This window comes from Mastomys coucha, unplaced genomic scaffold, assembly GCF_008632895.1.
Source record: "Mastomys coucha isolate ucsf_1 unplaced genomic scaffold, UCSF_Mcou_1 pScaffold8, whole genome shotgun sequence".
In the NCBI taxonomy this organism is placed as follows: Eukaryota; Metazoa; Chordata; class Mammalia; order Rodentia; family Muridae; genus Mastomys; species Mastomys coucha.
The window spans coordinates 57,433,388-57,446,162 of record NW_022196914.1 but is presented as its reverse complement, the minus strand read 5'-3'; the positions used below and the strand labels follow the sequence as shown (position 1 = coordinate 57,446,162).

Genomic DNA, 12,775 nt, shown 5'->3' with positions numbered 1-12,775 from the left:
AGGTGTTTACCCAAGAAAAATGAAAGCCTATCTCTTACCAAAACTTACATAAGAAAATTCATACCAGTTTATGTAATAGCCAACAACTGGAAACAACATAAATATCCATGAGTTCTTATCCTGACTTCTTCCAATGACAGATTCTGATCTGGAAGTATAAGCCAAATAAACCCTTTTCTCCCTAACTTGCTTTTTGGTCAAGGTGTTTTGTCCATAGAAATAGAAAATCTGACTAAGACACTACGATATCATATAAAACAAACCACTCCCTAGAAATAAAAAGGGAATGAAAAAGGTGAATCTTACTTAAATAATTAGACTATAAGAAAAGAGTCGACAAAATTAATATGTAAAGTATAATTCTCACAATTTAAATTCTTAGAGATGCAAATTAGAAGCACAAAGCACAACAGCAATTATCTGAGGCAGGGAAGAGAGAGATATGAAGCAGGCTCTAAGAAGCATGTGGAGCAGATGGATAGTTTACTGTTGCTCAAAGGTAAATACATATGTCAGACTTGTCAGATAGTATGCTGAGAAAATGCATAGTGTACTGCATACAGATTATGCCCCACTAAACACTACTGAAGATTCATTAAGCTGATCCAGAGAAGTAGCTACAACTGTCAAAATCTGGGTAACTATAACTAACCTGCTGAAAATTGATGTACTCTGGTTAATGTAGTTGTAACTTATCAAACTGGGTGGCAGGCAAACTAGAACATTGAAAGAAATGAGATCAAACCATAATGTGATCACAGAACTGTAATATTAAACTGCTTTGTTCTTAGCTCGTAAGTAAAGCTTCTGAAGCAGGAAAAGTCTTTGTTCAGGAATGAGAAGAGTAGGAAACACAGTCACTTAGGATAAATTCTGTTTAGGCAGGGTTGATTTCTCAAAGAGCTGTCCACAAGCAAAGAAGCATGTTCAAAGACTTGGTAACGTTTTTTCACGCTAAATTCCTCTTTCAAAAAGTAAGAGGAAACTAAATGTTTTTAAGTACATAGACTAATAGAATCCTTTTTCACCATCCACTTTTATGAATGTATTATATTTTAGTTGACTTTCTTACTAGAGTTTCAAGTGTAGTCCTAAACTGAGCCTCTCTGGAAGAAAAATTAACACATACCTGGGAATGGGTTAGCAGTGTACTGGTAGCTCTTGAACCTAGTTTGGACTAATAACAACAATTTTCTATCTTTGCTCTTAAATTCTTCCTGCTACAATATAACTGACTGACTGTAGTTGAGAACCAAAGGTGCTTATGAGTAAATTCTATCAGGGCAAATCCAGAATAAGGTATGGATTTTCTTCTTAAGGATTTAATGGGTATATCCCTCCACTCAGAAAGCACAGCCAAATTCTATTTCCTTTATGTCTCTACTATGCTATAACACTACTTATAAAATCTGCAAGACTTTAGAGAAAAAAAAATACCTGTGTTTTAAATTCGAGAATGTTGTTTCCTGGATTAATTCTTCCAAGTAATATCAAGTCTTTCAGCTGCACAGTTTTCTTTTGGGGAGTTGTGCTGTGGTGTGGAGCCTTTTCAGTGGAGTGTTGATGGACAGATGTAGAGGGAGGAGAGATCTGAATGCTCTCTGCATGTGGAGCAGCAGAAGCTGACTGTTTAAGATGTATTATTTGGTGCACAGTATAGGTATCTAAGACAGCAATGGCCTGAGGCAGAGGCTCTGATGCGCCCTCAGATGGTTGCTGGGAAGCTGTTTTCTTGTTTCTTCTTTTTGGATGACAACGGGAAAGCTCCTGATTCTGAGGAACATCTGGTAGACTAGCATTGTTTGAGGAAAATATACTTTTATCTTCTGAAATATTTATAGTGCCAGTTAGTACAGAACTATCAAGTCCACAGCCTTTGACTGTAGTTTCTGTAAAAATATTTTCTGCTTGTGAATTTTCTGCTTGAGGAGTAAGAGCAGTGGGTTGGGATGATGATGTAATTTTCTCAGAGTTATTTTGGGGTTTGGATCTTAATAACCCACCCAAGGCACAGTCCCGGACATTTTGTTTAGAATTTGTGTCATTTCCAGAGAATTCTCTTTTTATTGCCTCTGCATTTAAACAAATGCTAGTATTCTGGCTGTCACTCTCTGTTTCCAGAGACAATGGTATTTCTTGCATGCTTCTATAAGCAGGATTGATAGGAGCAAGTGAGCCTGATTGGGCATGTGCTGAGTTTCCCATACTAGGAGGCTCTTGGCTTTTCTTGTCACTACAGATGTCTGAGTTACATGGCAGCTTCCTTAAACTAACACCAGGTATTGGTGTAGCATTCTTATAGTTTTGAATTTTCAGTCTTATCTTTTTCTGTTTCTTTGCTACAACTAAAAGACTCTTTTGTCTCGTGGCCAGGTTAGCCAGTTGTTCTCTCAAGGCCCCATGCTTAAATGACTCCATAGATACCCTTTAAGAAAAAGAAAAAAATATTAACACAGATTTCCTTCACAGACTGTTGGATATAAAAGATACTCCCTCTCTTAATGTGCATCAACTTTAAGTATAATCAAATCTGTATTTGAGATATATTTTCCTTTGTAAGAAAACTGACATTTATTTAATATGGGTTTGACTTTAAGACATTTTAAAATTTACCTCTTTTACTATTTTATGTATATGAGTGTTTTTCCTGAATGATATATGTGCACCACTTGCATGCCTGATACCAGAGACCATAAGAAGGTTTTGGATGCCCTGGGATTGGAGTCACAGATCCCCTGGGATTGGAGTTATAGATGGTTGTGAATCTGCATTAGGAACTGGGAATTAAACCCCCATCCTCTGAAAGGGCAACAAGTGCTCCTAGCCTCTGAGACAACTCTGCGGTTCCAGGTTGCCTTTTGTTAAAAACAGAATATTACATTATTTGAGTGAACTTAAAAATAAGACAGAACTTGAGCTATCTACAGTATATTGGTTGGCAGGTAGTCATTGCCATTTGAATAGTACTACTGTTACTAAATTTTCACTTTGTTTATCTGGTTTAAAGAATAAATGGTTCATATAAATTATAAATGGGAGTAAGTTCTACTCAGGTTCCATAGCTACAGAGTACAAGATTGTTTTGTGAATACTTCAATGAGACCTGAGAATGTAGTTAGTTCATTTGTACTCTGAATCTGTCCTGAGGATTTTCAAGTTGAGAAGGATCCTGCAGAGAAAATATTAGCCCAAGCATCTTCAACTGCAAGATCTCAGAATCTTAAAGATTAAGCTGGAAGAAGGGACTCAATACACCTCCACATTTGTCTTCTGTTTAAGTACAAGTTCCTTACTGACCTTGGCTTCACTGGCTCTGAAACCTTTTGACCTTAGAACCTATACATACTCTTGAGGAACCCAAAAAGTTTTTGTTTGCACAGGCTGTATCTACCACTATTTATTATTTTTGAATGAAAACAGAAAATTCTAAAGAAAGCTAGGCCTTTGGGAAAATTCTATTGACGACTCAGAAGTGAGTGAGAACAAATAGCATCTTAGTGTTAGAGAGCATAGATCCAACTGCACATAAAATGGTGTCAAGAGCGCACAGTGCTCTATAGCATAAGCTCTAAGAGCTACCGTTTTCCGGAAAAGCATTACAGAACCAGCTTGCCTTCCTAAGAAAGTGTCTAGGTGCTGATACTGAACACAGGCTCTAGTAAGAGTACTAGAGCATATGGAGGGCAATAAGAACTGAGACTAGAAACAACTGGTAGCATAATATATGACATGTTAGATAAAGAAGAAAGAAAATAATATCATGCTTAAAATTATGTAAAAAAAGAAATTCACACATAATATGAAAGTGTCTTCTTTAGATCACCAACATCAAGACTTAAATCTTACAGCAAAAGTAATGTGCTTTAGATATCCAAAACTCCAACTGAATTGGGAACATTTCAAAATTCCAGGTACACTACTTATCACAGGACAATAAAAGAGAATTGAAGCTGAGATGCTCAAAATCTCCTAAAATGGCCAATAGCTAATTTCTCATCAGTTAATAGAAATTCACTTGCTTGATGTTTACCTGAAAAACTATTTAGGAAAAAATAATGTTTTAATATTTATTTGTGGGAGAGTAAAGCCAAAACTAAGCTTTCATCTCTGTCTTTCCACACTTATTGTTTATCCTATTTCAACCTGCCCTGTGAGAGCTCCTCTTCCCACCCCAGGGTTATTATGTGGGGACTCTGGCTCTTGCAGACGCCAGACTGGATGTTCGGCCAACCCTCTCAGCCTTCCCTTCTAGCCCATCTTCATTCCTTGTTGTCAGCCTACTATCTTCAAAAACACTTTCTACCAGGACTCTCAGTGACCACAGAGGAATGGGACTCAGGTAGGAAATTCTCATTAACCTTTCTGACATTTACTGCACTGTCTCTAGACCCACTCTCAGTTCTGTAGCTTCCTGCTTGTAGGAGCCCCTCCTCCCACCCTACCTGCATTCCCACATCCAGAATCTTCTCCACGGCTCCTCTCTCTCAGCCTTTCTTCCTAGTCTATCCCCATGTGATTTTGCTACTCACTGACCTGCAGAAGCACTTTCTACCAGGGACACAACAGCCATAACTCTTGCCTAGGATTCAAAGAGGGCAACAGCAACCAAAGAACAAAATGAAGGCAAAACTAAATATCAACACCAAGAAATACCTCAAACATTTTAACTCCAGAAATCTAGACATCAATACAAAAACACAAACATGAACAGCCAAGACAGCAAAGTCAGTATCCTCCAGTAGAAGACAGAAACCCTGTTGTAATAGGCCTTGAGACATGATTTGTATCTGAACCACAAGATAAGAACTTATGAATATGTTCAAGAATCTTAAAGAGGATACGAATAAGTCCCTCAGTGAGGTCTATGACAACATATAGCATGAACATATAGCTGAATGAAATAATAAAATAATTCAAGGCAAGTTAGTAGTAGAATATAACAAAGAAATAAAACCACAAAAGAAAACTCAAACTGAAATATAACTGAAAATGAAAAATTTAGGATGTCAAACAAAAATCTCAGAGGTAAGCCTTACAACAGAGTACAAGACACAGAAGAGAGAATATCAGGTTGAAGACAAGGCAGAAGCAATGGATACTACAGTCAAAGAAAATGTTCAATTTAAAAAACCCAGGCACAGAGAATATTTTTTTAAAACAAATTCACAGAATAAAAATTTCCTAGTCTAAAGAAAGAGGTGCCAATCACAGAAAAAAAGCATGTAAATGACCAAACAGACAGAACCAGAAGTGACCTTTCTCTTGACAGATAATAATAAAAACACTAAATGTACAGAACAACAATGAAAAAGGGTATTAAAAGCTGCAAGGGAAAGGGAATTAAAAGCTCCGAGTAACATATAAAAGCAGAATCATTAGAAAAACAGTTGGCTTCTCAGGGGAGACTCTAAAAGGCAGGAGGGCCTAGACAAATGTTCTATAAATGCTGAGAGACCACAGGTGCCAGTCCAGACTATCAACAGCAAAAATATTAATCATAATCAATGGAGAAAGAAATACATTCCAGAAGGGAGCCAAGTATAAGCAATTTCTAGCTACCAATCCACCTCAAAAAGGCAGTAGAAGGAGAACTTCAGTCTGAAGAGGTTGCCACACATAAAAAGGCACACCAGAATAGTGAGTGAAGAGGAAGAGGGAACTCACGCTGTAACAATAAAATAAGAGGAATCAATAGACACTGCTCATTGACAACTCTCAATATCACTGGTATCAATTCCTCAATAAAAAGCCAGACTAATAGGCTGGGTTAGAAAACAGGATGTGTCCTCTTGCTGTACCCATGAAACCTATACAACCAAGGACAGACATCACTTAGGATAAAAAGATGGAAAAGATATTCCAAGCAAATGGAACAAAGAAGCAGGAGGGTGCTGCTATTTTAATATTTGACAAAATAACCTTCACACCAAAATTAATCAGAAGAGATAGCAAGAACACTACACACTCAAAGGAAAACAATGCACCAAGAGAATACTGCAATTGAAAACATCTATACATCAAATACAAGGGCACCTAGCTGTATAATAATCACATTGACCCTCACAACGTGATTTTGGTGACTTCAATATGCTCTTACCAATAGACAGGTGACCCAGACAAAAAGCTAAACAGAGAAATGCTAAAGTTGAATAACATCATAAATTAGACAGATCTAGCACATATCTACAGAACATTTCACCAAAAACACAATAGCTCATGGAATTTCCTCCAACATTGACCACATACTTAGACACAAGCAAGTTTCAAAAGATATAAGAAAATTGAAGTATCCTATCTGATCACTGCTGATTAAGCTGGATATCATCAACAGAAAGTATAAATATTCATGGAAAATGAGCAACTACTGAATGAGAAACATGTCAAGAGAGAAATCAGGAAAATTAAAACAAAAAATTGCCTGCAAGTTTTTTTGTTTTGTTTTGTTTTGTTTTTGGATTTTCAAGACAGGGTTTCTCTGTATAGCCCTGGCTATCCTGGAACTCACTCTGTAAACCAGGCTGGCCTCAAACTCAGAAATCTGCCTGCCTCTGCCTCCCAAGCGCTGGGATTAAAGGCATGCACCACCACTGCCCGGCTACCTGAAAGTTTTAAGATGTCTTTGTTTTTAATAGCTGAGTAGTATTCCATTGTGTAGATATACCTTATTTTCTTTATTTTTCAGTTGAGGGACATTTAGGTTATTTCTAGTTTCTAGCTATTATGAATAAAACTGCTATGAACAGAGTTGACCAAGTGTCCTTGTGTTGTAGTATGGCATCTCTAAGGTAATCCAGACCCTGAAAGGCATGCCTAGTATGCACTCACTTATATAAGTGGACATTAGCCATAAAGTACAGGATAATCATGCTACCATCCACAGACCCAAAGATGTTAAGCAACAAGGAGGGCCCATGGGAGGATGCTTGAATCTCACTAAGAAGGGGAAATAAGCCGGGCAGTTTGTTACAAATTGAATATTACTCAACTGTTAAGAAAAAATGAAATTTGCAGGTAAATGGGTGGAATTAGAAAAAATCATTGTGAGTGAAGTAACCCAGACCCCAAAAGATAAAAAAAAAAAATTACATATTTTCTCTTGCATGTGGATATTATCTTCCAGGCCTTTGATAATACATGTTCTACAATCCAAATAACCACAGAGGTTAGGTACCTAGTATGGAACTAGGGCTACGAAGAGCATTTCCCAAGGAAGGGGAAATGAGATCATTATGGAGAGAGAAATGGGAAACCAGAATAGGAGACTTAAATGGGGAGAAGAATGGAAGAAAAGGATAAAGGAGGGAATATGGGGAGGGGCAAGTAACAGTAACAGCCATCTGAAAATCCATACAGAAAACTACACCGTAAAAGCTACTTGAAATATATACAAAGTCAAAAGGAAACTAAATGGAGTCACCAAAGAACAGGGGATATAATACCCCAACTAGATATCTTATGCAATCAAATAAAACTTCCAGTGCCAGGAATAGGTTAATGACCTGTTGAGTAATTGGTTAAAGAGTCCCAAATGGAAACCCTCAAATATACAGGCTGTTGTCATTGTCAAGGATGATGTTTATTCTCTACAACCTGATGGTTGAGGACACCACTTACTTATGTCATGGAACATGAAGAAGTAGAACTGGTACCTAAATAGAAGCTTCAGCATACTGACTAGTGTTCATATACTGGAAGGTACTATGGACACCACCACAGGAGGAAAGTAATCATCAGTATCTCCCAGTTACAGTCCCTGTAACCTACAGCAGTGACATGTGTGTGAGATCTACTGGTCCAACAGCAGCACAAATACTATGGGAGTAACCACCAGCTTTCTGATTGGATTTAAGGACCATTCAATGAGATGGAACCCTACCTGATGCTGTTAACGTGACCAAAAGGTCATGTGACAAGAGGAAAACCCAACACTATCACTCTGCTAAAGGAACATAGTGATAAAATGACTCCTCACAACACATTCCTGTGAGTGAGTGAGTCCTCATTAGACAAGCTTCTTCTTGCAGCAGATGGAAGCTAATACAGAAATCCACAACTAGACAATGCAGAGAGTGAGAGACTTTGGGGCACACAGTCCTAGAAAGAATTTGGAGATTGTGGCAGCATGAACAGGACCAATATAGACTCAAGCCAGATGGAGGTTCCAGTACTGACCTGGAGGCAAGACGCTATCTACAACTGATACCCCTTGGCAAAGGGGAAAAAAAATTCAGTTTTCTCCAATGAAATCTCAGTGGCCATATTAACCACACCTAAGGGCAGACCCCAAGCAGATGTTTTATCTCATTTTGCTCTGTTTGGGCATTTGTCTTACAGCCTTTTACTTGTTAGTTCTGATCTCTCTCTCTCTCTCTCTCTCTCTCTCTCTCTCTCTCTCTCTCTCTCTCTCTGTGTGTGTGTGTGTGTGTCTTGGTTTTTTCCTTGGTTTTTCAAGACAGGGTTTCTCTGTGTAGCCCTGGCTGTCCTAGAACTCACTCTGTAGACCAGAACTAAGAAATTCTCCTGCCTCTGTCTCCTAAGTGCTGGGATTAAAGGTGTGTGCCACAACTGCCTGGCATGTCTTGGGTTTTGTTTTTTAAGTGCACTTGAGAGAGAAAGAACATCAAGTTGGGTGGGTAGGATCTGGGAAGAATTGGAATGGGGGAAAAGTTGATGAAAATGTATTGTATGTATTGTATGAAAAATGTCAATAAAAATTAAAACCAGAAATATTACATAGTTAATTCAACAAGTGGGTATTTGTACACATAACTAAAAGCAATTAAGCCAGTATGACCTATAAAAAAATGAAGATAAAAGAATTATAACTAAAGTTTTAAGAGCTGATTTTTAATAAGTTCAGAAAAGATGAATATATAATAAATGTCAAATAGTGGTTATAAGGCAAAACATGTAAATAAAATATTTAGAAATTTTGAACATATAGAGGGCACTCAAGAGGAACTAATTTTTGAATATGATCGAAGAAAAAAAGCTATAGAATATTTTCTCAAAAATCCACAAGAAATATATCACAAATATTAGCATTATACAGTTCTTTAATGGTTCCCAGGAATTAGAAGTAGATAAAACCACAAAAGTAATTAAGTTATTAGTCAAACTCTGAATGACATTTGTGATAACAAAAATTCACATATGTGTCAATCTGATATGAACACTGCAGTGGTGAGAAAAAATAGGAGCTGACTGTTAGATGTGAGATGAAAGCCCAAAGGGGCGGGAAGACAAAGGAAGAACAACATTAAACAGAAGTGCAGGGAAAAAGAAAATGACAAATGAAAGCTTGTAAAATTCAAAATCTTCTGTCCAGCAAAGGAAACTAAGTAAAGAGGCAGCCCAGAGAATAAGAGAAATATTTGCCATCTACATGTCCATCAGAGGAAACATGCTACAATATACAAGGAAGTAAATAAACTAAGCATCAAGAAAACAACCCAGAGCTGGACGTGGCGGCACATGCCTTTAATCCCAGAACTCAGGAGGCAGAAGCAGGTCTGGTCTACAGAGTGAGTTCAAGGATGGTCAGGGTCACACAGAGAAACCATGGGGGTTGGGGAGGGGAAGAAAATGTAGCTTAAAAAGATGTGCCACAGGCTGGAGAGATGGCTCAGCAGTTAAGGGCTCTGACTGCTCTTCCAAAGTTCATAAGTTCAAATCCCAGCAACCACATGGTGGCTCACAACCGTCCATAATGAGATTTGACACCCTCTTCTGGGGTGTCTGAAGACAGCTACAGTGTACTTACATATAATAAATAAATAAATCTTAAAAAAAAAGATGTGCCATGTGTTGGAACAGAAAATATTCAACAAAAGAAAGTAATAAAATAACTATAAACATTTTAAAAAATGTTCAACATCATCCGCTATCAGGGAATGTAAATTAAAGCTGCTCTGAGACTCCATCTCACCCTAGTCAGAATAACGATCTTCAAAACAGGAGAGGATAAAGGGAAAGGAGAACCCGTATGCACTACTGTAGGGAGCGAAACTGGTACAAGTTATGGAACTCAGTGAGGAGGTGCCTCAGAAGCTAGAAGTCAGGCATAGAAACCAGAAACCATACTGTTAGTCTTATCCAGCACCCAGAGAATACATTTAGTAAGAGATTTTTAAAAATAAAATTCTTGGAAAACTACAAATACTATTCAGCTTTGTTACAGGGATTTGTAACAAATCTCTGAATTTTATGTGGGGATCATGCTTTTGGAGGTTTCAGTCATTGCTAGCTTACTGCTCTATATATCATGTTGTAAGACACACATCATAGTAAGAGTGTGTGACAATACAAAGCTGTTTACTTCATAGTCAAGATGCAAAACGAGGAAGGAGGGGCTAGGGTTTCATGGTACTCTTGTGGTGTTTGTCACCCAACAACTGGAAAACTTCTACTGGGCCTTACTTTAAAATTTATACCATCTCCAGCAGTGCCAAAAGCTTGAAAGCAAGCTTTTAACACATGGGCCTTTGGGAAATATTCCAACTCTAAACTCTGGCATTATAATAATTTTTATTAAGTCCTTTCCCCACTCACCTGTATTTTTTAGCTAGATCATCCCTTTCTGTTTTCTGTTGAGCAAGTATATTATCCATAACTTCTTTTATCTCTAACATCTTTCCAATGTATTGTTCTAGAAACATAGTAATAAAATAAAAGGTCAGCTAATTGAAGATTGGCAAATGCTGAATCTATTCACATAAATTTAGATTTACTATACTTTATTTTTTTGAGATGGGGCTTAAATCTTCATTATTCCTGCCCACTTTCCAATATAAGTGGCCCAGATACTTAAAGCTTATTTAATTATGTCATCCTAATGAAATGCCTGAGGTACTCAGTTAAGAACTCTGTACCAAGAAAGAACAGTCCATCTTAAATTCTAATTATGCTATCCCATTGATTTAAGTTCTAGGAGCTGGGATTCATCTGATCTATCTATATGATCAGCTTTCTTTTCTTCTTGTCTGTCATGTATGTGGTGGTAGTCTGTAATGCTTGCAAATGTCTATGTGTAGACAAATGCATGCACCACACATAGGCATGTGGCGGCCAGGCCTGTGCAGCAAGCACTGAGGTGTCTCACAGACTCCCTACTTTATTTTCTGAGACACAGCTCCTCACTGAAACTAAAGCTCATTATTTCGATCTAAATGACTGAATAGTTATATTCCTTAGAGAAAAATGTTACCCACTGTAATTTTATCTTTTTGACACTACTTTTCAAAAGTGTATCAACTTCTCAAAACAAGGTGTTCTCAAATGGTGCTAGAGAAACCATATATGATGAGAACACAGGACAAGGTATTCAGAATTTACAGATGTAAGTGGTACATGACATCAATAGATCAGCTTTATTATTTCCAGAACAAAGTACATGATCTCTAAAAAGAAAATAATAAGCACTTACATCATTCGGATTAAGATGGAAAGCAACTTTATTTCTAGTCTTTACAAAAAGACTGAGTTTATCCATCAGCCTCAAGACATTGTTTAACTAAAGAGCAAAGTTCCATCATTCTCCTTTTTAAATCCTTCACATATTTAATTTTTCTTCAAAGTTTCGACAATAATCCCACTAACTCCACTTTAATTTTTAAAGTTAGCTTCTCTATCTTAGTATGCTGACCATGAAAGAGGACAAAAGCACCCTGGATCTCTGTCTTATCTCCATGCATGTTTCATGGTCTATGACTGTCTGAGAGTGCATGTGTGCGCGTGTGCGTACACACACACACACACACACACACACACACACACACACACACACACACCCCACACACACGCAGACTCCCCACTTTTAGCTATTCTGAATGTTGAAATAACAAGTACATATTTACCTTCATCTTCAGAGTTTCTTATTTCAAACTTTAATAAATTTTCTTGTTTCTCTTCTATATCTTGTAGAATGGCACAGATAGTCTGATGCTGCCAGATAAAAATGTTAAGGATTCCATTATAAGAGGGAAGATGTGCACATTGACAGTCTGACAAATACAAAGAGTACGTAGCTTAAAATCTCATCTCTCCTGTTCTCAAAATGCACTTATGTTTTATGTGACTTTAATTGAATGAGTGCTGAAGATATATAAAGATGGATTTAAATGTACCTTGCCTTATGTAGTGGATCTATTGAAAAACAGAAGAAAAGAAGCAACCATACAAGAAATTTTAACTTCTGACTTCATTTGAAACTGTAAGATGGGAGAAAAAAAAACCTAACATATACTATTTCATGATCACATATGCAACAAGTTCACTTTAAGAATGTATGATTATCACTGCACATTATTAAAATCCTGTGCACAACTCTAGATATATCAAACACCACACTCAAAAAGCACAAGACGGGGTTTAATTGGACTACTCTGTGCCCTTGGCACTACGAAGTTTCCTGCCTGAAATACACTCCCAGTTCCCATCCCTTCTTTTCAGAAGCACTAAGTGGGCTCCAGAGGCAGACTATCTGTGTGAGCTCCTGGCTCCACTTCCTCCCAGCTTACTGACTGCTGCAAGTTACTTTCCCTCTTATGCCTGAGCCAAGAGGAAATATTCATGTAAAATGTTAAGAACAACATTAGTATAAAGTGTTGTTCTATAAAATCCATCTCAAACATAAACCTCTGCCTAACATAACCCCTACTGATTTATCTTTCAGTAAATTAATAATTTTAGAGCCATATAATGATTTTTACAAAAATATTTCTGCAATTCTTTTTTTTTTGGAGACAGGGTTTCTCTGTGTAGCCCTGGCTGTCCT

General features: G+C 37.4%; 1 protein-coding gene across 8 annotated transcripts in view; it reads right to left on the bottom strand.

The window, feature by feature from the left end:
- The window catches only part of Ankrd31 (ankyrin repeat domain 31), a 207,245-nt gene that overhangs the window by 81,084 nt on the left and 113,386 nt on the right, over nt 1–12,775 (bottom strand). For all 8 annotated transcript variants that reach the window (XM_031360124.1, XM_031360123.1, XM_031360125.1 and 5 more), the window contains 3 exons: nt 11,856–11,943; nt 10,552–10,648; nt 1,438–2,425 (listed from right to left, as the gene is read on the bottom strand). In XM_031360124.1, coding sequence (XP_031215984.1) covers nt 1,438–2,425; nt 10,552–10,648; nt 11,856–11,943 — 1,173 coding nt within the window. The remainder of the gene's footprint in view (nt 1–1,437; nt 2,426–10,551; nt 10,649–11,855; nt 11,944–12,775) is intronic.